This window comes from Canis aureus, chromosome 2 (assembly GCF_053574225.1).
Source record: "Canis aureus isolate CA01 chromosome 2, VMU_Caureus_v.1.0, whole genome shotgun sequence".
NCBI lineage: Eukaryota > Metazoa > Chordata > Mammalia > Carnivora > Canidae > Canis > Canis aureus.
Window position 1 is genome coordinate 13,962,750 of NC_135612.1, and position 26,183 is coordinate 13,988,932.

At 41.5% G+C, this 26,183-nt stretch overlaps 2 protein-coding genes across 26 annotated transcripts in view; one reads left to right on the forward strand and one right to left on the reverse strand.

Moving 5' to 3' along the window:
• Positions 1-26,183, reverse strand: part of LOC144292990 (uncharacterized) — a 329,341-nt gene that overhangs the window by 297,507 nt on the left and 5,651 nt on the right. For 11 of the 24 annotated variants that reach the window (XR_013360458.1, XR_013360435.1, XR_013360441.1 and 8 more), the window contains exons 1-2: positions 22,195-22,794; positions 21,817-21,902 (exon numbers count right to left, since the gene is read on the reverse strand). The exons of 1 other annotated variant lie outside the window; for it this stretch is intronic. Coding sequence is in view for 6 of the 23 variants with exons in the window: in XM_077864072.1 (XP_077720198.1) it covers positions 21,817-21,902; positions 22,195-22,347 (239 nt within the window). In the remaining 17 variants the exon portion in view is untranslated. 12 more of the 24 variants (XR_013360490.1, XR_013360560.1, XR_013360541.1 and 9 more) reach the window with 8 other exon arrangements.
• The window catches only part of ELL2 (elongation factor for RNA polymerase II 2), a 73,068-nt gene continuing 70,221 nt past the window's right edge, over positions 23,337-26,183 (forward strand). For both annotated transcript variants that reach the window (XM_077864036.1, XM_077864040.1), the window contains exon 1: positions 23,337-23,623. In XM_077864036.1, the coding sequence (XP_077720162.1) occupies positions 23,477-23,623 (147 nt within the window). In that variant the 5' untranslated portion in view covers positions 23,337-23,476. The remainder of the gene's footprint in view (positions 23,624-26,183) is intronic.

Consider the following 26,183-nt stretch of genomic DNA (forward strand, 5'->3'; position numbering starts at 1 on the left):
TTTCCCCAGAAATGACCCACTTGCATGTCATCAATCATGTTCTGCACCTCTCAATCCTCTCACCAAGAAAATTTAACGTGTTATAAAATAAAGTATCAACAAGTAGTGAAGCTTTAGTGCATGAAGTATCATTTAAATACTGCATCGTTCTTCAATAAATTCAACAAATAATTAATGAATACTTTGCATAGGCCAGGCCATGCTTGACTTTAAGGAATTGTGTCTTAGTGATTTAATTTCAAAGATTTCTATCAGATTAGCCCAGGGCCTCTGGCCTATGTGTGAAGGGGCAGGGGTTTAGATTTGCATTCCAGCATATCTCTTCCAATACATGAACTTTCTCCCCAAATAGGACACATTTTTAAGTAGACCCTTTCCAGCCCTCTAAGTCCATTCTGCCTAAAAAACAAAACATGCTGGAATATGCTATATACCACCTTTGGTGTGTGTTTTAAATTTACAGTTCTATATTATTTCAAATGAAAAAAAATTTAACACAATCCTCTTGATCCAGCTATTTTTCCATTTTATTTATTTTTTTAATTAGGATCCACACCCAAAGGGGGGCTTGAACTCATGACCCCAAGATCAAGAGTCACATGTTCTACCAACTGAGCCGGCCAGACACCCCCTTCTTTTTTTAAGATTTTATTTTATTTTTATTATGTATGCTATAAATTTAAAAGTAGCACATGTTCATTGTAAAAGAATATATTCAAACAAACTGTAAGTATATAAAGTAAAAAGTGAAAGTTTTCCCCTCTCTTAATTAACCCAGGTATATCCCTCAGAGGTGACCACTGTTAAGAGTTTCATGAGTATCACTCCACAATTGTCCAAGCATATATTAGTATGTATATACAACATACACATATGTATACACATGCAAATTTGGAAAAAGAATTTTTTAAGTAACATGATTATAAACAAAATTCAAATAGTACAAAAGCATGTAAAATAAAACGATCTAGGGGTGGCTGGGTGGCTCAGTCAGTTAACTGTCCAACTCTTGATTTTGGCCTGGTCATGATCTCAGGGTCCTGGGATTGAGCTGGTGTTAGGCTGCTTGGAATTCTTTCTTTCCCTCTTCCTCTGTCTCTCTCCTGCTCATGCAATCTTGCTGTCTCTAAAATAAATAAATAAATCTTTAAAAAATAAATAAAATAAAATGATCTATATTCACATACAATATTTGAGGGATTATTTTTAAATAAAGTAACAAAGGATTCTGAAGAAAATCCAAATTATAAATTAAATGCAAATTGTAAAATGCAAAGTAAAATGTTCCTATCCCACATTCCCACTACCCAATGGTAATAACAAATGCCCACAACTCTTGTGTGTGTCCTTTGTGAAGTTTTCTACGAGCACACAGGAATACACTCATTTTAGATAGATAGATAGATAGATAGATAGATAGACAGATATAAATATAAATAAAGAGAGAATATGTATATGCCTAATGTAATTATGAAATATGTTTTTGGTGGTTTTTATTATGAAATATAATATATACATAGATAAGTGTGCAAAATAACGAAGTGAACCCCCATCCAATCACTGCCCGGATTGAGAAGTAAACCACTACCAGCCCCTTAGAAGCTCTCCTTGTAACTCCTCCTAATTACCACCCTCTTCCCCCATCCTTCTCCAAGGTTTCTAGTACCCTGACTTTCACTAACCAATTCCTTATTTTTCCTTTTAATTTTACTGCCTAAGCACACAACATTAAGAACTATAACTTCTACTGTTTTCAGATTTTAAATAAATGGAGTCACACCAAATGTATTCTTTTGTCTCTGGCGTATTTTTTTTTATAGTACTTTATATTTTTAGCTTAATACATCTTGAGTATCTTAGTCAACATATACAGAATTACCTCATCCTTGTAATTTGATGGTATAGAAGTAAACAACCTGATATCCAAAGTATTTTCACTCTTTTGGTCATTATAAAAAACAACATTGTAAAGAACCTCTTAGGCATTCATTTTAATAAATTTTTTTTAAACTTAAAATGTAATCATACTGTTAATGTAAAATGAGGTGTCCTGTTAATAATTTCAGAATTCTTGAACAGATTTCAGTTCAAATACAATAAAATTTTAACAAGAGGTCTATCTTCCAAATTCTAGACTCGTTTCCAAAACTTCTATTTTGCTAAGAGATAATGAGACATCTTTGAAGCACATTAGTGTTGGTTTTTCAAAGGATAGTCCCTGGATTGCTGGCATCATAGTTCCTGGAGGATCTTATTAAAGTATATCTTTTCCAGCATTCAACATCTTTGGAGATGGACCTCATAAATTAGTTAAGATATAGTCTAAAGTGCTGTAACCAAGAGACTCCAAAATACAGTAGCGCCAACAAGATACAAGTTGACTTCTTTCTCATTTAATAGGCCTGTACTATACAGGGAGGCCAATGGGAAGAAGGTAGGTCTATTTAAAGTGGTTCAAGGAATCAAATTCATGTTGCCTTGTGGGTCTGTCAGTCTAAGGGTGCAGTCTTGCTTGCATGGTAGAAAACTTGTCCTTTACCTTGTCCATGGACTATCACACTCTTAACAGAGGGAATGGGAACACATGGAAGTAGGGAGTAATCAATCCGTCAGGAAGTGCAGAAGTTGTATACACTCCCATTGGCAGAAAACATGGTCACATATAGTTACAACACAGCCCAGGGAAATGTAGTTTCCAGCTCTATTGGCCATGTGCCCTCCTAAAATTGACAAGGGGCAGGGTTCAATTATTGAAAGAAAGAAGAGGATGGATATCAGGGAATAGTTAGCAGTCTCTGTGGCACCTGGGAATCTACATCGTTAGGAGCTCCAACTTCTCTGTCCTTAAGGTGTGACTGAAGCTATGCTTGTTCATATTTGGTTTTGTATCACTTCTCCCAAGTACCCCTGAAAGTCTGTGGACTACGTACACTTACAGAGAAAACCAGAAATCCACGAAACAAAACAAAACAAAACAAAAAACAGTGACTATCAACAAAGTGCTAATTACATGCCAAATGCCTTACATGAACTGTTCCATTTCATCTTTACAAGTTTATGGGGGAAATACTGTTACTATGCCCCTGTTTATAGATAAGAAAACTACAATTTAGAGAAGTTCCTTGTCCAAGCATCACAATTACTCTGCAGTTAGTAAGTACTAGAACTTGAATCCAGAGTCTATGTGCTTAACTTTAGTTTATACAGTGAATGGTTATATTTAAAAGAAACTCTAATCTTAAAAATCTACACATGTTCAATAAAAAAAAAGTTGTTGGGGTCAATAATTTGGATATAAAGAACCAAAATCTGGGGAAATTGTTAGTAGAAGGCACCCAAGGCTGGCCTAATCCTATTATTAATGATACTATAACTGACTCTGCTTACACTTTGCAAGGCACTGTTGCATATGATTTACCTATGCAACAACTCCATGTGTTAGGGCCTATACTCACTTCCAACTTATAGAAAAGAAAACTAGGGCACAGAGATGTTAAGTCACTTGGCCAAGGTCACACTGTTAAGAATAATGTGTTTAACCACTATGCTATACCACCAAAATACAAAGAGAAGTTGATAATTATGAGCCATATTTACCAAATCTGACAAACGTTTCCATTTACAATGCATGTAATAGGTAAGAAGTCTTATTTCAGTGGCATTATAAAGTAGGCTTATTATTATAAAGATGTGTGAAGTTTGAAAGCTGTCTAATGCATAGAATAAGCAATTAGCAGGTCCACCAAACAGTATGATGATTAACATCTTACTCTGTCATTATCAATTAATATTTATCAATTTCCATACTGAGCCCTGGAGATCTACTGGGTATATCTGGTTCTTATTTTCCTTATGTCTCTTTTTTGTAAAGATTCCCCCAAATTTACATTTGATTTCGGTCATAGCACAAGGAATGTTGTACTTCCTCCAATGAACATTGTTAATTTTGCCCCCAAAGCTTCATCTCACTTTATTGCTTCATTGAACTTAAAACTGCCAAGCTCATGGTTTGTTGGATTATGGGTACAATTCTAACTATGAGAAAATAATAGGAATTGTTATTGTTTGAATTACTGAGAATTCCTAATGAATTATATCCATCGTCTGGGGTGCATGAATTAATTCTCTTTGGTAATACAACAGTTCCATATCTTGATTTTGGTGTGACATAAATCTATACATGAAATGAAATTATATATAAGTGTACAGACACACACACACACACACACACACACACGTAAAAAATGATGAAAATGGAACCTGGTCTGTAGTCCAGTTAACAATACCATACTGATAAAGTTAATTTGTATATCAGGACCCATAAAATGGAAGACATCCCAGGGGCCCAGTCCATGTCACAAATATACACCTAAGTCAGCCTACATTCATAGGAAACACCTATCAAGGAAACCTAACATACACTAATAATAATCCTCTAACTCTGCTTTAGCTAGCTAGCTAGAAAATAGGACCTGCTTGTCTTACAAGAAAATCCTCAAAATTCTAGCGAACCATGCCTGCTTCCATGTTGCCTCTCATAACATTCTATAAAACTTGCTCTACCTCAAAGTGTCTCAGGAACAATGTTCTACTACTTGTGAGGCATTGTATTTCTCCAATTCATGAACTGTTTTCCCTTTAATAAGAGACATCAACTTGTTGCTAAATTGTATTATTTTTTTGTTATTTGACAGTATCAATGTCAGTTTCTTGGTTTTGATATTATAATAACAGTCTTATCACATATTGTATTTGCATTACATGTAAGATGTCACCATCGGGAGTTAAGAGAATATTTATTATATAGGAGTCTACTAATTTTGCAACTTCTTGTGAGTCTCTAATTATTTCCAAATAAAATGCTTTTAAAGGAGTCAGGTGTGGAAGAGTGGTTTCCAGACCAGCTATGGATGGCATCCGCTTGTTAGAAATGCAAATCTCAGGCTCCAGAACTCCCTAATTAGAAAACAAGAACCTCATATATAATTCTTACGCACATTAAAATTTAGAAGCACTGTTATATAAGAAATAAAAGTGATATTCAAGTATTTTTCATTCTATCAAAAAAAAAATAGTTCCTTCACTTCGGTGTCAGGAAGGTTATTCATGAAGCTCAGGGTCTGCTTCACTTGTATGCAGCCAGTTTAACTATGTAAGTATTGGTTTAGAAGACCTTCCTCCAACATGAGGTTTAATACTCCACCTTGAAATTCTTAATAATTTTATCTTTGAGTTTCCATTTTGTAAATGAAGTCCTATGAGACCACAGAGCATGCTCTGGGAGCATGGAGCCTCAGCTTACAATCAGCATACTTCCCTACCTTGCTGGGATGGGTTCTCAGCTGCTCTGACACTTTGGGATCCTATTCTTTCAGGTTCTCATTCAGCAATTGCTGCTGCCCTCCAGCCCCAGCAGGGGTCTGGGCACAAACAGAAGGGCTCCCTTGTTCTCTGAGACAACTCAGAGAGGTATGCTGGCAACCATCCGCATCTCAGATTGGCAGCACAATGGAGTGTTCACTGGCAACTGGTGGGTGGAAGACAGTCTTTCACCTACTGCTGATCCAGGTACCCACCACATTCCAGTAGGGAGGTTGCCCTACCCTCAGAGGTCCCTCATCCGCCATGGGTTCCCACACAGGGCAGGCCTAGGGGACACAGGGGCACATCCAGCGGCTGGTGGGAGGGGAAACCAAGCAGCCAGTGGGTGGTATGTGTGCTTACCACCCACAGGATGGTACCCTGTGACAATCTGCATTCGCTGGGCAAGTATCCCCATGCCCAAGGCCATAAAACATTACATAGAAAATAAAAACACCATTACAGATAGAGAAAAAGACAGTGGAAGAAAGGAAAAAGCTTTATATTTTAATTTTCTTGCTTTTTGAACAGGGGGCTCCATATTTTCACTTTGCACTAGGCCTGGCAAATCATGTAATCAGTGCTGCAGAGGTCACTAGAAATCAAAAGATGAACTTCCAGCATCTGCATGGCAGGGGCATGGGCCCAATGGTGAACTCTAACGGGTCCCAAAAGCAGTCTTCATTATAAGATGGCTCCAAGAAACCCTCAGCAAGATAAGCTTTGCCTGTCTCTCTCTTTAAAGGAGACTTTCCACCATGGAATATAAGCCAAGACTAAGAATTGTAAGCACCTATCTCCTAATTCTTTGTGTTTATATCTACTATTACCCAGGTATGCTTCCATATTTTCTACATTTTAAAAAGGAAGGTATGACCAAGAGTAACACTTTCTATATTTTTTAAAATTAAAATTCCTAAACGGCAGAATGGGGGAAAATACTGGGGCTTTGGAATAAGTCTGGGGAGAGAAAAACAATTTAAGGTTTTGAGGACTATTTATGTTTAATTCTTCCTTAACTCATTCATACAATTATTACTTATTGAGCCATTCCCTAAAAGATCACTAGTGAACTTAAACCACTTCCCTCTGAAACACTTTTTCCATAAATAATTTATTAATGAGTAAAAATGAGATTCAGAAATAAAACACATTATTCTTCATTGTCTTGTTTCTGTACCCTGGGCAGAATCAATCTTCCTTTTACTTGCATCCTTTATCTTGAACCAATAATATTGTTGAGTATATCTCATGTATAACTTAGGAGAAAGCAAAGTTTAAAAACTGTTTTGTCTGGCAAGATGCTCTCAGTGAGTTTGTTTAATGGGATAAATGCAAAACTTCATCTGTAGTATGATCATACTTTGAATCTTATATATAATTGTGGCTATAAAAAGATGGTATATAAAGTTCTTAGTAATGGGTGTTTTACGGTATGGGCTTGCTGGTGGTTTTATTTTTCTTCTTTCTATTTCTCTGTATTTTCCCAGTTTGTCTGTAGTGCATATTATAGGGAACATTAGTTCCATTACATGATAGGTCCCTAATGCCTCTCATACTTATTTTTTAATAGGAACCACTCAGATTTTTTCAGAAATGCACCTTGATCCTTTGGATACTGCCACCAGTTCACTGACAAAAGTGACAAAACTTGAGTGTGAACTTCCCACATTTATGGGGTGTTAATGCATTCAATAGCTAATTAAGTCACCACTTGATAACCCAGTTCATTATAACATATCAGACTCTAAACACCAATTAATTTACTCTTCTGCTCTACATGAGCATACATACCTTGATTTTGTTAACTGAATCATGAAGTTATTTTTTTTTGAACAGTGATTTCCATATTTTGTTGTAGGACGATAAGTTAAAACAGCCTAAAAACTCCTTATTACAGTTTCTGTTGAAAAACTGCTTGACGCAGAATCATGAGGAATTTACCATAATAAAGTATATCCAATATATACACACTAAATAATTGTAACTATTAATTTGTCATACTCTCAACAGCCATCAAGTAAGTTCTGTCTTCCCATAGTATTTTCTAGACAGAACTTAAACTATGAAATGAAAGGATAGGAAGCTTAAGTATGTAAGCCTGTACCCTGCTAATTAGGCTAGACTGTGAGAATCATGTAGTCTAGTGGTTCTCATTCCTCACTGCACATTAGAGTCCCCCTAAGAGTTTTTAAATATACAGAGGCCTGAACCCCACTCCAGATCAATTTAATCAGAATCTCAGGATGGAGCTTGGGCATGGTATCTCTTTTATGTACTAGTCATCATTTTGAGTGCTTTTACATATGTTAAATCATTTAATGCTATACCTCATTCCAAGTGTACTATTATCATCTCCACTCTATCTATAAGAAATTGAGGTTTGTGAGGTAAAGTGAAGTAAGTGGCAAATCTGAGATCATAACAGGCTGCATCACAGCCTATGTTATGTTACACAATCTCACAACCCTTTAAGCCTCCTTCCCAGAGCCTAGATCACTGCCATTCAATTCTTCATATTGCAGAATTCTACTGGACAAAATATAGCCAGAAATGAATAAATGCAGAAAATCAGACTGATTGTAGGGTTAGCTAAAGACACCAGTGCAAATAGAAGAAATAACAGAAATCTGAAATGATTAAAATGCAAACAGCAAGGTCTGCTGGTAGTGATGAGGATCATGCTATCGTTTATTGAGTGCCATCTTACAGCAAAGAAAACTAAGGCACAGAGAGGTTAAGTAACTTGCCCAAAGTCACACACCTGGCAAGAGACAAGGCAAATATCTAAACTAAGCCAATATGGCAGCCAAACCTATGCAAGAGCAAAATAGGGAGTGAAAAAAGCCATCTGCCAACTTATTGATTGATCAAATTCAAAAATATTTATTTGGCCAATTGTGCAAAATGAAACCTTCTTCCTCAAGAAGCTAAACTTGATTATTAATAAAATCTCATGGTATTAAATATGCAAACGAGTAGGAAGCTTTTCCTTATGAAGCTAACCATTTAGTGGGAGAGTTAAAATAGAAGCAAGATGAGATTCAAAAATTAGGTAAGAAATAGTATTGGATATTCTTTAATGTACCTTTCAACTCTGGAAGATTTTGTGAAACTCTGCCTTGTTAAAATTTTGCTTTGAAAAGTTAAAAAAGTTTCATATAAGCCAGATGCATTTATAAACCACAAGCTAAAGGCTTCAAAGGAAGGAAAAATAAGCTCTGGCTTAGGTGTTTTAATTTTGTAAACTGCAGTACTTTGTCTGAATTTAAATACCAAGTTGGCAAATTTGATTCCCTTCTTATGTACAAAAAGAACCAATTTACATCGCATTGTATTCACTTCTATAGTTGCTTTGAGTCCAGTAACTAGAAATGCTCCGTTTTACCTAAGTATCAACAAAGGAAGGGAAAAAGCCTGTCCAAAACATATTTATGCTGTTCATATGGGCAGGCAGAAATGATGCCATGCTAGGTCTATAGAATACCTGGTAGAAAATTGGGATTTTGATTGCTTATGTTTGATGGGATTTTCAAATTACTTTTAAAAGTAGGTCATAAGTGCTTGTCTGAATTAGACAAAGATTCTCTAGGGATTCCTGCTGTGTTTTAAGAAATTTCCTTTGGCCCACAGGTGCCTTGTTCCCAGAAAGAAAAGTACCCTTACACAGGCAACAATTTCTATCTTGTCTCCAACATAGCCAAAATGGGGTGGAGGGACAGGATTTGACACTCCCTGGCTATTGTCAAGGGACCAATTAGTATATTCACAGCTAACTTAATGGGATCCTGAGTAACATCATTAAGGGCACAGTAGGCAATAAATGATTATAAAGAACCCTGTGAAATTCCCTAGATATCTATGCCTGGTCTACCTTCCTTATCCAATACCATCTGTGGAGGCACAGATGACCTAGAAATGGAAATTGTGTAACTAATAATTTCTAATTGAAATAAATCTAACTTGAGGCTATACATACTGCTCATTGCATGTTTTTTTTTCATTGCATGTTATATCTTACTTAGTTTATACCTGGGGAATCTAAACTAGTTATTGCTAATCTCTGAAGCTCAGAGATTAATCTATCTAATCTAATCCAATCTATTGGAACTCTGAAGCTCAATGATTAAATTTCATAACACTACTGTGCTAAGTGAAATAGTATTGTAAAATTCAGTTGAGGGGGCACCAGGGTGGCTCACTCAGTTAAGAACCTGAGTCTTGATCTCAAGGTTGTGAGTTCAGGCTACTTAAAAAAAAAAAAAAAAAAAATCAGTTGAGAAACAACAATTTTCCCTAGGAAAATTTTGCAACTTCTTGAGAGATGACTCAGGGTGCCAAACTGAGTGAAGTTGTTGTTGAAATGCAGATTCTTGGCCAATTCCCAGACCTACTAAATCAAACCTTTGAGGGCCAGAGCCCAGGAACCTAAATTTTAACAAGTTCCCCAGGGGATTCTTATGCACACTGAGTTGAGAACTTTTGCCCGAGGGTATCACCAGTCCAAAGCTAAAAATCACTTATTACTACCAAATGTTATAAAATGTTGAACTTCTGGCATGACTTCAACTATAGGAAACTAGCATTTGTTAGTGTTAGAAAAATTCCAGCCACAATTTGACTTTCTCATATTTAGGGGCATGATTCAGCATGTAGCACAGATGCTATACAGCATTGCTACAGAAATCTGCGCATCCTGTACAAAGCTGCAGTAACAGGCTCTATCCCAGTCCCTGCACAGGACTGGTACTACAACTGCTATGTCCCCAAATTAATCACTGTCATTCTCCTTCATCAGGATGCTCTCTCATATTCCCAGAAGTACGGATGATGTTAATTTGAGATCACTCATAAAGCCTAGTACACTTTTCCCTTACCAATATTTTGCAATGTATTTTTCTTATATTGTTCTTCTCAGTGTATTTACTGACTGACCAGCACAAAAACTTGTCCCTATGGTTGCAAATTTCTTCAACCTCCTAACAGATATTCTGCTTTTAAATAATATTCATAAGTTCATCTGAACTAAGAAACTGACCAAAGAAAAGTGAAGAGGGATGAAATTGGCTCCAACATTCCAAGAGAAAAGCCATGTCATGTCCTCACAGTATGTGAGGTTATCCCCTTAGGCCATAAGATTTCTTTCACCAAATCCAAAATGTAACACGTAAGATCTTGGGCAGAGAATTTTTGCCTTTTGGATGACATCAGAAATATAAAAGCTTGTAAAACTATTAAAGAATTGGTAATGCAAGAACCTTTTTTATAGAAGTTTCCATGCTTGTTTGTTTTTTTTTTAGGAAAAAAATAACAGCCGGTATAAACACTTGATGAAAACAACATTTATCTATATAACTAAGCTCATACATACTCTAGAACCTGGAATGTACCTGTTAAAAAATAAAAATTTCAATTGCTGAGTCACTAAAAATCAAACCTCTTTCATAAAATTTGCCCAATCAGACACCATTCAGCCTGGCTCTATAAGTGTCACTTCTGTCACTAAGACAGAAATCTTAAATGGGATGAATCATAACAGCTGGTTTCCACCAACTGTCACTCCACCAGACAGGAAGCTGGTTGTCCATGGGTGTTACGGTTCAGGCAGCTAAGGCTGGGTAGTGGGTCCTATAAAAAAGAGGGCAAGCCCATTTAGGGAACTTCTACAGAGGAGTAGCTTAGAAAATGGTGCTTTTGAAAATATTTCATTGACTGATTAATTTGAGAGAGAGAAAAAGAGAAGGTGGGGAGGGTCAGAAGGAGAGGGAGAGAGAGAAACTTAATGAGGGGTTCAATCTTAAATAGAGACTGGAGATCATGACCTAAACTAAAATCAAGAGTCAGAAGTTTGACTGAGCCACCCAGGTGCCCCAAATTTTTGTATTTTGATTGTGATGTAGAGAAAGCCCTAACTGAATCCCACAGTCCATGGGAGTCTTTTTCAATCCACAGAAGGAATATAAGAAGTATGACTATGGCCTATTCTGAATTTATAATTAGTATATAACTGAATGAAGACAGAAAACATTAAAATTGTTGAGAAGTGATCCATTTGCTTGGAAGAAAGTCTCAAAGGAATTTGACTAGTGTACTGCAGAAGACTGGTTTCTTTCTAGCAAAGATGTTTGAAAGTTAATTCTACTATACAGCTACAATAATGCCATCACGTGATATCATTGAAAAGATAGACACATATAGAGCAATAAAGAATAGAGTGTCCAGAAATACAATCACATAAATACTATGATCAGTTAATTTTGACATAGGTATCGCAATTCAGTGGAGAAAAGATCATCTTTTGTACATATCCAAATGCAAAAAAAAGGACGTAGACATATACCTCATATCTTACTCCAAGATTGACTCAAAATGGGCCACAGACCTGAATATAAATGTAAAACTGTAAAACATTTAGGGAAAACATATGCAAAAATTTTTGTGACTTTTAGCTAGGCAAAATTCTTAGGTATAACACCAAAAGCACTATCCATAAGAAATTGATAAATTGGGACTCCATCAAAATTAAAAATGTTTTCTTTGTCCTATAAAAAGACACATTTTACTCTGCATAAGACAATATAAAAGAATTTAAAATATGCCACAGACTAGAGTAAAACATTTGCAAATCATATATCTGACAAAGAACTTCTATAAATATGTGGAATTATATATATATGGAATTTTCAAACCTCAACGATATGAAACAACCAAATGTTTTAAATGGACCAATGATGTGAAAAGACAATTCAGCCAAGAAGATATGAGGAAAGCAAATAAGCACAGGAAAAGATATTCTATATCATTAGTCATGGAGGGAAATTCAAATTAAACCACAATATGATACTAATATGCACTCTGTAGAATAATTAAAATTAAAAACAAAAAGAATAACAATATGAAGTGCTGGCTAGTATGCAGAGAAACCTGAACTCTCAAATGCAAAATGGTACGGACCCTTTAGGAAAATAATCTGGCAGTTTATTATGAAGTTAAATACACACTCACTATAGGCAGTTAATTCCACTCTTAGGTATTTGCCCAAGAGAAATAAGACTTACATTGACTTCAAAACCATTGTGAATATTTGTAGTGGCTTTATGCAGAATCACCAAAAACTGGGTACAATGCAAATGTTTTTCAATCGGTGGCTAAAAACACTGTGGAGCATCCATACAATGAAATATCATTCAGCATGTGTGGGAATTATCAGAAAGGGAGACAGAACATAAAGACTCCTAACTCTGGGAAACGAACTAGGGGTGGTGGAAGGGGAGGAGGGTGAGGGGTGGGGGTGAGTGGGTGACGGGCACTGAGGGGGACACTTGACGGGATGAGCACTGGGTGTTATTCTGTATGTTGGTAAATTGAACACCAATAAAAATTATTTTATTAAAAAAAAAGAAATATCATTCATCAATAAAAAGGAACAAACTACAGATACACACAACAACATGGATGAATGAATTTCAAATGCATTATGCTAAGTGAAAGAAGTCACACTAAAAACGCTGCATCTGTATGATTCCATTTATGTGACATTCTAGAGAAGCAAAACCCATAAGGATAGAAAACACATCAGTGGTTGTCAGAAGAGTCAAGGAGAAAGGTATGAAGGAGTTTTTCGGCAGTGATAGAACTGCCCTGTTTATCATATACATAAAACAAAAAGAATAAATTTTACTGCATATAAGTTAAAAATAAATTTTAAAGAGCTTATTCTGAGCTAACACTTGAATATTTTACAGTAAACTTTCAGGGATAATTGTCATTGCATACCAAAAAGGCTCTCAAATTTTCTTTTTTTTGTTTTGTTTTGTTTTGTTTTGTTTTTTGCAAGAGAGCACAGAGGGAGAGGGAAAAGCAGACTCCCCAATGATCAGAGAGCCTGATGTAAGGCTCAATCCCAGGACCCCGAGATCATGACCTGAGCTAAAGGCAGATGCTTAAATGACTCAGCCACCCAGGTGCCCCCAAATATCTATTTTTAAAGTAAATTTCCAATGGCATGTTTCTGTTTTGGCAAATATTCAAAAATAACATCAATCGATCTGTTCAAACCTATATGCTTACAGTGAGTATGTAAAAAAAAAAAAAAAAAAAGCTTAACTTTAAAGTCACAAAATAAAAACTTTTTTTTTTTTTTTTTAAGATTCAGGAACCTAAAAATGAGGCAAAAGTACTGATCCAATCAAGATTACGTAGGACATAGATCTCTTCCTCCCTGCATGATTTGTCAACATTGGACAAAGCTAAATCATGCTGCTTGGCTTTCTATACTACTGAAGTTTAACACAATCCGCTGACTCCAGTACCGGTATTCTCACCAGAAGTCAGAGTTGTAACAAATCATTAATATTTTGGACAGTTCTTGTCTTTAAGAAATGTATCTTTGTTAGAGCCCAATATTCTTTGGCAGGTAAATCATATCATACCTTATACTTTTTACATTTTTTTATGTTGGCTCAGTTGAGAAATATTGAAGAGAAATCATAATTCAAATATCCAGAGCATTTAAGTCACCTAAAATCATTTTACACATAAGAGAAGGGACTTATTCAAGGTAAAATTAGAAGGACAGAATCAGAAACAAAGAGCAACTTGCCTTATTCTCAGTTTTAATGGCCCTGATTTCAAGGTAACAAACACAAACCAAAAACATTTCAGTTAATAAATTATCTTTAAAATTATTTTGCTATGACAACTTAAAGGGGGGCATTATCACTTTAAATACCAATGTACACCCAGTAAAATTTATTCAATGAGTATGTGGCTACTACCAACAGCAAAGATCTCTTACTAAATTCTTTTTGCACATTATCACTTTAGCTTCACACTTTTCATTATTTCCACTGATGGTTACCCTATTTCAAACCTCCAAATGATACAGAGTTATCTCTGATCATGGTCTTCCTGCTTATCCTCTCCCAGTACACTCCTGTTTCCGGTACATTTCAGATCAAAGTGCCTTCAGGCTCCCCCATTACTGACTGCATCACCTACTTTCTGCCATAACATAGCCAATGGACAAAGTGTGCAAGGCCAACACATCTTCATGAGTGTACACTGAATAAATGCAATGCCTAAGAAACAACTGTTAATTTTCCATCCCATTTTCTCCCACTCCAAAATATTTGAAGGCAAGTGACTGAGAATGATGCCACTATTGGGAAAATCTTAGAAATATATACAGGGATACATACATATCTCAGGAATAAAATATTCCTATCAGTAACAGTGGCCCAACATGGTCATGATTCTTAACGGGAAAGAGGTGGACAGCCCTTATGGTGGGTGTGGTTTGGGTAAACTTCCCAGTACTTTCACTTCTCCTCTTCATTTCTCAAAATGTCCCTCAGAAAACTTGTCCAGCTCTAGGAGTCCTACTATTATTTCAATGGGATTGACTCTGAGGCCGAAGGACCACATTTCCAAATGCCTGAACATTTTCACTCATATATTATACCACTACTTCTAACCTAAACTAGCTCCCTTTCTGGTTTCCTTATTTCCTTTTTATACCAATACTATCGACAAGCAAACAAACGTGAGACTAGTACTTATTTTTGATTCCTTATGCTCACTCACTTCTCATACTCAAATAAAGCTGTCAAATCAGTGAACTCTGCCTTCAAAGAGTCTTTCATATCCTTCTCCTCTTCTTTGTTCCCATTATCAATACACAAACACAGGCCTCATTACCTATCACCTCCTAATTCAGCTTCCTCTTTCTGGTATTCCTCCATTTCAATCCATTACCCATACTGCTATCATCTAGTTAATCCTAACATATAGATTAGAGTATGTCACTTCCTGGTCAGAAGCCTCCAATGGTTCCCCATTGCTCACAGATAAAAGGCCATAACTCCTTCATCCAATATTGAAAGTTCTCTTCACAATCTGTCTTCAACCTGTCTTTTCTATCTCTGTTACAACTACCTTCATGTGCCCCATAGTCCAGTTAAACCAGATTACAGTCTTTTGCCAAAGTACCTTGTGATAGCAAACTAGTGCTCCTAGGATCCCAAAATTTAGAAAGCTCCAATGCTCTCATTATCACAATTACAAACCTTGGATTTCCTAAAGCTAACTCTTCCATGAAGCTTTTCCCAAATGAGCTGAAATATGTCCTAGCGATCCAGAACTTCCTACACCACTGAACTAGTGCCTGTATAGTACTTCTCATCTAATATCCCTTATCTTCATATCTTGCATTCTGTATTAAACTATACTGTTTTGTTTCCAATTCTGTAAATATTTTAACCTATAAGAGTCATGTTGACTCTTAAATTTCCAAAACTCAACACAATAGTGAAAGCTCCCAAACAGTAGGCCATAACAGATCAAAAGATCAAAGATGATAAATACGATACTTGATTGAAAACAAAATGCAATCAAGGTAGCTGCAATTCTAATCCTATAAGTAGAAACACAAAAGCCTTCTGTGTTCATATGTGTGACACATTTATTCTGTATTTTTTGCCATAATATGTTCTAGAAACCAGGTCATAAAATATCATTTTCCCATGGGAAGAATGATGTTATTGGGGATTGTGCTTTTCAACAAAGACTCGTTATCAAATAAATCAGAGAAAGGAACAACATGCAATAAAAGTAAGGATAACAACTGTAAATCTTTACAATTTAAAATTATAATATGAGTATTTTCAAATGGGCATCCACATACTATGCATATTTGTTATACCAAGGGTTCCAATATATCACAAATTATCTATGATGATATAAAAATAGCTTTCATAAATCTCACTAAAGTCAATATGCTAGCTATAATAAACCAAAAATGAATTAATCACTTTGTCTTCTTACTATTAGGTTATTTGATATTTGTGTGGGGGTGTGGAGGGGATTCAAATCACTTAGTCTTACTTTCAAGATCAATAACAAAACCAATCCCTAAGCAACTCAAAATGGTAGAACCAGCCATTTAAAAAAAAAATTAAGATTTTATTTATTCATTTGAGAAAAAGAGAGCATGAGTAGGGATGGGGTGTGGGGGGGAGAGAATCTCAAGCAGACTCTGCAACGAGCATGGAGGTGGTACAAGGTTTGATCTCCCAATCCTGAGACCATGGTCTGACCTAAATTCAAGAGTCAGACACTCGGGCAGCGGTTTAGCGCCGCCTGCAGCCCGGGGTGTGGTCCTGGAGGCCCAGGATCAAGTCCCACATTGGGTTGCCCTGCATGGAGCCTGCTTCTTCCCTCTGCCTGTGTCTCTGCCTCCTTTCTCTCTCTCTGAATAAATAAATAAATTAAAAAAAAAAAAAAGAGTCAGACACTCAACCTACTCAGCCACCCAGATGCCCCCACTTTTCTCTTTAATAATTTTACTGTGACAACCTGAGCATTCAGTATAATTCCTCAGACCTTAGAGCTATGTTCAAAGATAGAAGTGCTAGATTTGGAAAATAAAATCTTAGGTTGGAACAAGCTCTGTCACTTAACAACTGGGTGATACACAGTCTTTGTGAGTCTCAGTTACCTCAAAGGTAAAATCAATACAAAACAAAAGCTACCTCACAGAGTAGAGAGAAAAGTCAGAGACAATGTAACTTGGATGCTTTTAAACTGTAAAGTTCCATCAAGAATAAGCTATTACTGGGGCACTTGGTTGGCTCAGTCAATGGAGTGTACAGCTCTTGATCTCGAGGTTGTGAGTTCAAGCTCCACGCTGGGTATAGAGATTACTTGAAAATAAAATCTTTTTTAAAAAGAAAAGCTATTATTATCAATATCGTTCTTAATATTGATGGCATTTGGCTCACCATTAGCATGTTTATAAGTGAGAAGCTGAAGAGGTATTTTGTCTCCTCTGGTCTTCCCATGTCCTCAGTTTATTTAAATACATGTGTTCTTTTTTAGTACAAAACAAGACAGAAGTCACCATTAGTACTCTTCCCATTCTCAGAACTTATTTAACACCTTTCAGGGCACCTTGCATTACAATGAAAAGCCATAAAAATAATTATTATGTGCAAGAAAGGGATACTTTGGTCACTATCGTGTGCAATTCTATGGACAGGACAAGTTTCTCAATCAGCATGGAAAGGAGAACTTTCTTGGCATGCAGGAGAATTCAACCAGAGTCTTTTGCTTTCAAAGAATTGTACAACTTGCCCAAGACTGCTCCTCAAGTAGGGAAAGGCAAACAATAAAGAGGGAAAGAAGGCCAAAGAAGTGTTAGTGAGTACTGAGTACTACCATCTTAGGAAGCCAGAGTTGTGTTTTTGATACATTTGAAAAAATAAACGATAGCTCTACTCACCTAGCCTTCTCTACTCAGCTCCACCAAGAGTAAAGAAGGGATCTGAACTGGAGGGGAGGATGAAAACATGGGTATGGGTGTGTGGGGGGAGGGGTGGGGGGTGGGGATAGTTTCCTTACTCCCATATCATAATTTTTGAAAAGAATCAGACTGTCCTAAGAAGAGAAAAAAACTTTAGAGACTAAGAGAGTGTAGAGGTGGAAGTCTAGAGTCAGGATAGCTTCCCCAGGATTAGGAAGGGCAAAGGATGCCAATTCCAGGAAGAATGCAAATCAAGTCCACTGTCTTTTCACCATCCCTAGAAAGTGCACACCTGGAGAGAGAGGCTAGATTCGATACCCAAAGCTGCCAGTCTCGGAAAAGTTCCCAGATGTGCTATACCTTCCAAGAAATCATGTAGACTACCACCATGAAATGTTTTGTGCCAAGCAGTACTTAAAAAGTTTCAGCCTCCTTTCTCATAATCTCCATCAGTGCCACTGTCAACCTCACTACCAAACAAACACACAATCTAAATAAAACCAGTATGGGGATCCCTGGGTGGCTCAGTGGTTTAGCGCCTGCCTTCAGCTCAGGATGTGATCCTAGAGTCCCGGGATCGAGTCCTGCATCAGGCTTCCTGCATGGAGCCTGCTTCTCCCTCTGCCTGTGTCTCTCATGAATAAATAAATAAAATCTTAAAAAATAATAATAATAAAACCAGTATGTTTTTTACGTAAGCCCAGTTTCAATTCAGGTCATCTGGTTCCTTCTACCTAGATTACACGCAATCACAAACCATTCCTAAAGGGAAATTCTTGAGCTTCCAGTGGATAATATCAGCAGTGATGGAATAGACCAGACAATCTTCCTCATATATTCTGGGACCTTTGTAGCACCTCTGGATTTACTGTTCTACCATACAGTGAGATGGCAACCTCAGAGTCAGATTTAGCAAAAATAATAATTAAGATGATAACACAATGTGACATTTCTTATACTTAAATGGAGTGAAGTAAATAATAATCACAGGTTTACAATAATTGTTTAGCTTAAAATCTGTGTTTAGGCAATAAATATTTACGTGCTTTTCTTGTAGGTATTGCACTTTTATTCTCTATAAATATTCAGTGAATTTCTTTTAAAACTATCAAACTCCCATTTAACTTGTGTCAAAGGAAAGGAGGAGATTTTTTTTGCACAGAACTGAAAGTATAATGGTACAAGGTCAAACCCAATGGGGACGGAGCCATCAAGGAGAGAGAATTCCAGGGAGAAAGAATTTCCATGTGGAAAAAGAATTGCCAGAGAGTTCCTGCTGTAACTCTATAAGATTTCGTGTTCTCTTTTCCTAACAGAAGCCAATGCATTATATGAAGACATTAGCAGGACTTTTTTACAGGCAGCTTTAAGAAAAACAAAACTACTAAGACAAGTATAAGACAGAACAGCCTTGTGCACTGGAAATCACTAAAGCAGAGGTTGAGAACTAGAAAGCTGGGGTTAACTCAGGCACAATGAGGTTTTTTATGTCCACAAAATGTTTATGGCAAATTTCAGATAGGATGCCAACAAGTAAAAATCAGAAAGCTCACGTAAAATCTGTGATTTCCAGCTTTCTTTAAAAATTAGAAGACTGGACAACACTGGGCCCCTGCATGTTCACCTTGCAACAATCAGCTGGACCAGGAAATTTGCTAAACCCTTTAGACACCCTCAGCTTACCACAGTCCAGCACCTTCAATCCCTGTGGCACCGTCTGGCCCGTTTCATTTATTTTGAGTACTTAATAGCCCCTGAAGGCATCTGAACTAGTGAGCTCAGCTCCAAAGGAGAAGTGAAAAATGGTCATTATATACATGGCAACCAGGAATAAGGGGTGGCACACCATTTGAAGACCAGCAAAGACAGATGTTCATAGTCCTTTGCCCATTTTGTACACTAGATATCACAAATGGAGCAGACCCTATGTCAGTCTATTTTGCCTTTTCCTTGTGCTGAATTATCATATAAGACTTATTTCTTCTCATTATTAATTCCAAAAGACTATTTAATGTATACAGTGACTAGAAGAGGAAGTCTCAATTAGAGACTTACCTCTCCCGGTTGTAATAGGTTAAACAGGTTGTTTTTGAATGAACAATGCCTCAGTTTACTCACTCATAAAATGAAAGGGTTCAGCTAGCATAATCATTCTGATCATTTCAGTTGGCCTCTCCCCATCTATACCACCTCTACTTATCTAGAATCCACTCAGCCCTCCAGAGATATTTGAGTCCAACCACCTCTACAAAACCTGTCCAGACTTCTTTTTCTTATATTTTTGAGCTAATCACCACTAATCCCCCAAACTAGCATTTTCTAGTTCTCTAACTGCTCTGCTTAGAGTCCTTTGGTTCATTTGCCATAATCCTACAGAACATTCCTTTAAATAAGAGACTACACAGTTTAATTTTAAAATCCACAGCATTTTACACTTAATTGGCATTCAATAATTGTTATTTACTCTGAATGATACAAAAAATATCTCTAAACTGTAAAACTTCCCAAAGAGCAACTTTCATCAGATCCCTCCACACGAATTACCCGCATGAGCATCACAACTTGCTCCTCTGATTCAGGTGGGCCTGAGGTGTACTATGTAATGAAGACACGCACTACTAGAGGACTGTACTACTTTGCACCTGATCATTGCTTCCTTCCTCAGCTGAAAAGCTCAAAAGAGGAAAGCTATAAACAAACAATAACTCACTATAATAAGATATCGCCCAGTGAAAGATTATGTAACCCACTGAAATAGGACCTGAGAAATTTTCCCACCACAATTAAGAAAATCAACTACTACTAAGGTGCTGATCATACATAAAGTCATATTTTTCCCAAAAAGGGCAGTGACAAACCATCCTTGATCCTATCCCATTCCTTGGGTGTCATCACAAGGCCTGAGTAACAGACCAACGTGACATGTGGGCAGGGATTTACCCACTTTCACCAGAAAAGTAATGAGATATAGCTTCTGCTTGTTCTGGTCAGATGCCTCCTTCCCGCCCCCCACCCCACCCCCACACACACCAAAATAATTAGGGTCTTAGCTATGCGGTCAGTCCTTCTCTATTAAAGTAGAGCAAACATGAGGAAAGAATAATTCAAGGAAGACATTTTTTGTGACTACTGCTGGGCCGGCGGGATCGAGGGGGACCGGGGGAGGGGGGCACCAACAATATGGCGGCGGACCCTCCATCTTGTCACCCCCGCCTCAGGACTTTCCCGCCACCAGCAGACCCCCAAGGACATGTCATCATGGGACAACGGGAGCTAGCAGGAGACGGAACCGCACCTTACCCAGGCCCCATATAAGGGCATGGGCAGTTATCGCCCCATACCGATTCCGCCAGTAATACGATTCCGCCAGTAATACGCCCCAAAACCTATCACCCCACATAGACACAACCCCTTACCCTCCCTTATAAAGCCCGCATTTAGGGCGGGGGGGATTAGGGTGGGGATGGGCCTCAGCGCTTTAGCGCCGCCTTCGGCCCAGGGCCTGATCCTGGAGCCCCAGAATCGAGTCCTGCATCCGGCCCCATGCATGGGGCCTGCCTCTCTGTGTCTCTCATGAATAAATAAAAAAATTTAAAAATCTTTAAAAATAAATATAAAGCCCGATTCCCCTGTCTCACCCCCTTGCGGCCCCCGTACCTCACCGGACAGCGCGTCCATTAAAAGCCTGCCTCCCACAGGGCAGCCAGGTGGCTGGGGGGGTTGGCGCCGCCTTCAGCCCAGGGCGTGACCTGGAGTCCGGGGATCCAGGCCCACGTCGGGCTCCCTGCATGGAGCCTGCTTCTCCCTCTGCCTGTGTGTGTCTCTGCCTCTGTGTCTCTCATAAATAAATAAAACGTTAAAAAAAAAAAAAAAAAGCCTGCCTCCACCGACTTTTGCCTGGCCTATTTCTTTTCTTTTTTTTTCTTTTTTTTGGCCTGTCTATTTCATTTCACTACCAACCCGATCAAACCTGACAATTAACCTTAATTTCTTTAGTCAATGCATTTAAGGTAATTTACACTCTAGTCAACGGAATTGACACGTGTTAATCACGTCTTAACAGCTAGCAAATTCCAGTGTATGCAAATTGTCAACTTAAAAAAAAATGGTCTCCTGTGATGTAACCAGCAGCTAATACAGATGTTTCCACTTACCCCATACTCGGTGGACGGAGAATTAGTTCTATAATTCCTATTACACACATTCGATGCTCACGGGGCAGAATCAAGAGGCGGTGTATCTGTAGGATGGGGAAGGGATTGATGGGGGGGGGGGTGAGGGGGGGATGAATCGTTAAAAAAAAAAACAACTCCCACTTGGATCTTTGGGGAAAATCTCAGCCCTACCCAATTTAAAAGGATGGGCACTACTGCTTAAAAGCCTTTCCATTTTTCTAGGGAATCCCTATAAAACGCAGCAAGGGTTTCAATCTGGGGGAAACAATTTTTTTTTTTTTTTTTTTTTTGTACATACTGCCTTGTAAGGGTTTCGATCCTTCCAATGCTTTCTTTCTCCCTGGTGTTCTGCATCACCTGGTTAATTCGTCCTCCCCGACAGGAAGCCTGTCTGGCCACGCAAGCACCGCCTGAAGGGGGCTCCCGACGAGGCTCGGGGCTTAGCCACGCCTGCCCGGCCAGCACGCCCTCGCCCCCTCCGCGGAGCCTCGGAGCTGGGCCTTCCCACATCCATGTAAAGCGAAGTGAGCAGAGCTCAAGCAGAAACCGAAGAACGACAGGTGTCGACGTTTCTCTGAATTTAGGTCAATCCCAGTTCTACTCTCAAATGGTCCTCGGAAAGGATCATACTCCACACATCCCATAAAAAGACCCAACTCTGGCCCTGGGGCGAGCCCCGGAGCGACGGGATTTGTCCCTCTGGGGTCAGAGCCGGGCACACAGTGGGAAAGACCTAGAAGTTCCCTTTTTCCATCGCGCCGTGCCCGGCACAGCAAAGGCACGTACGCCTTGGGTGCTGTACCTCGGGGGCTCCCCGTGTTCCAGCGCAGCCCCCAAAGCCTAGGGGCGGCTCGCTAATTTCAAGGTTCGGGTGAGACGCCCAAGAAGGGCGTGCTCCCCAATGTCACCGGCCCTCCAACACTAAACGGAGTTTGGAGAAGATGCTCTCCAGGGACTCCGCCTACCTCGCCCTGCCTCACACGCACACACCAAGCTCCACAAGCGTCCGCGACCGTCGGGGGACGAAGGGCTTACTTGGTCACACTCTGGGGGTGGGGGTGGGGGTGGGGTGGAGGGTGGGGGTGTCCTCCTCTCCAGGCGCCAGCCGGGCAGGAAGACTCCCCTACTCCCCCGGGTCTCCACTACTCTCCCCCCAGCGGGCGGGGCTCCGAGTCCAGGTTACCAGGCCAGGCCACCTGGACACCCAATTAGCCGGGGAGCCCCCGGGCCAGCCTGGCCAATCGCGGCCCGCGAGCCCAGACGACCACGCGTGACGTCAGATGTGATTAAGTTGGCGCGTCACCTCGACGTCAGCCTCTCTCACCTCGGACGTCCCGTCCCGGGAGCGAAACTCCGGCGACTTTGGGCCCCGCCCCCGGGAGGGTGGAGGGCGGCCAATGAAGGCGGTCCCGAGGGGGAGCGCGGCCAATGGGACGGGCCCGGGGGCGGGGCCAGCGCCCGGGGGCGGGGCCGGCGGCGGCGGTGGCAGCCCGAGGTCTGGCTGCGCGCAGTATATGATAGTACGTCAGCAGCGGGATGGCCGTAGCTGTGGCGGCGGCTGCAGAAGCCCAGGCAGCCGCGGCCGCAGTGGAGGCTGAAGCCCGAGCGGCGTCGGCGCCGGCACCCCGGGGAGTTTAAGATGGCGGCGGGGGGGGCGGCGGGCCTGCGGGAGGAGCAGCGCTACGGGCTGTCGTGCGGGCGGCTGGGACAGGACAACATCACGGTGCTGCATGTGAAGCTCACCGAGACGGCGATCCGCGCGCTGGAGACCTACCAGGGCCGCAAGGTGAGCGGGCCGGCCGGGGCGCCCGCGCCTCCCGGGGCTCGGGGCCGCCGAGCCGTGGCTCCCGGCGCTCCCGGCGCTCCCGGCGCTCCCGGCGGCGGCGGCGAGGCCGGCGGGGCAGGGCCGGGCAGGGCCGGGCAGGGTCGCTGACGCCGCCGTCCCGGGCCGGCCGGGCGCCGGGGCGTCGGGAGGCGGGCGGGCGGGCGGGCGGCCCCTGGCGGCAGGGCCGAGGCGGCCGCAGCCCTGGCCCGGCCGCGCCGCCGCTGCGGGACTTTCCGACGGCGCCCGCGGGTTTCCTGGCGCTGCGCGTCCCGGGGCGGGAGGGGAGCCCTCGAGAGCCGGCGGAGATGACTCCGCGCTCTGGGACGGAGGGGGGAGCGGGGCGGGCGCTGCGCCGGCCGCGGAGGCGGGACGCACCTTGCGCTCCAAGGACTTGGGGCCGCAGGTACAGCGCCGGGCGGGGGGCACGCCTTGTACCCGCAGAAACTCGGGGACCCCGGAGAGGGACCAGCACCGTGCCCCGGAGAACCACACACACACACCCCGCGCTCCCCCCGGGAGCGACACAAAGGTCCGCGGAGGCTCCTCGGACCCAGACACCGGCTGTGTCTCGGGCTCGCGCCCGCCCGGCGCGACGGATGAGGACGCGGGGCGGGGGGGAGGGGATGGGTCCGCGGCGTGCGGGGCAGAGCCCCGGGTCTCGGCCCCCCGTGCACCCCGCGCTCGGGAGAGCCCCCCGCGTACGCCTAACACGGCTCCAGGACGGCTGGGGCTCCTAGAGACGCACGCGGGCCGCCGCCGCCGGAGGACAAGCCGTAGAAACGCGTCTTCTCGTTGGGGGAGGGAAAAAAAATCATGGCATTTAACAAGCGGCGGAGGAGGGTAGGGAGGGAGAGACCCGAGAAGACACGCCACGACCCAGTGTGCCTGGGGAAGCCGCTTACGGACAGGAAGCGTATGGATGTATAAAGCGGAGGGATAGAGACCCGCCGAGAGATCGGTAACGCTTACAACTGAGAGGAGGGAGGAAAAAAGCAAAAAACAAAGCCAGACAAAACAAAAAAACAAAAGCCACCCCACGGGGCACACTGACAGTCCAGGCCATACCGAGACAACATGCTTCAGTTAACTGAAACAGGCACAGAGGGACACCCGGACGCAGACTCACATAGTTATTCAGATAAAAAGTGGAGAACGGAATTAACATCTGTTGAGCTCCCACTAGTGCCAGGTACTTTAAATGCATAGAAGGAAGACGGCTTTGGAAGCAGAGCTGCCAGAGAGGTGTGAAACCTGGTGGTTTTCAGTGGGAGCTTGTGAAGCTGGGTGAAGGGAGACTCCTCTTGCGAGAGGCCCCCTGCGCGCAGAGGGAGGCACATGGACTCCTGAGGGTGTAAGGTGTACATACAAGAGGCGCGCGGAGGTGGACTTGCTCAGGAGGGCACTCATAGAATTGAGTGGGCACGTATGTTATCCACCAGAAAAGTGTAAGGTGGAAAACACTCAGACTTGGGGGGAGAGGGAGGCGTTCGTGCACAGGGGCGGGGGGAAGTACCTTCAGACGCACTGAGAAATCCAGGCAAGAAGCCTCATTTGGGGCTGGGGAGTGCGTGTGCACCCGCTAATAGGAACGCAAGGAAACAGAAATACAAAACTGCGTGTAGGGGATCCCTGGGTGGCGCAGCGGTTTGGCGCCTGCCTTTGGCCCAGGGCACGATCCTGGAGACCCGGGATCGAATCCCACGTCGGGCTCCCGGTGCATGGAGCCTGCTTCTCCCTCTGCCTGTGTCTCTGCCTCTCTCTCTCTCTCCGTGTGTGACTATCATAAATAAATTAAAAAAAAAAAAAAAACTGCGTATGTCAGTAACTGCTCCCAGACAGGTACACCTGCCGGGGAGAGATCAGGACCAGCATGGAGTGGGAGGCCCATATGGGGAGGCCAGATAGGCAAGCAGAAGGACAGATGCAGACAATGGAGAGAAACTCAGCCCTGCGAGATGGAGAGATAAGCTTGCCAGTTCCAAAGGGAGGGCGTGGGAAGGAATGACACTGGGAAGAAGGTAGGTCAGGGTTGTGAAGAGAAAAACACACAGGCTGAAGAGGAAGAAGCCAGCAGGAGAAGGCCAACTTTCAGTCAGAGACCGACAGACACATGGAGCGTAGGGAGATTCATCTCTGGGGACAGTAGGTCACCAACCACCTTGAGAGGACAAAAGGCAAACTGTACAATTGATTACAGCAAAATTGACAGACGCTCTACACTTGGCAGGGAAGAGGTCGGTGAGGAGACCCATAATGGGAAGGGATGGTGCCGGTGGAAAGTGAGGTGCCAGGAGCATCCAGTGCTCAATAATCCAGGCTGAGGCCCACAAAGGAGATAATTGTTTTTCTACCTTCGTATCTGCCTTCTACATTTTAGTGCGATATGCTTGGGATTAAGGTTAAAATACTTTGACTCCAAAAGTCCTCACGTTTATATGCCAGTACCTTCCAAGAAACAGGAGATCAAAAATTCTCTCTCAACCCACCATTTAGTTCTTGATTCTTTTTCTTTTTACTTTTT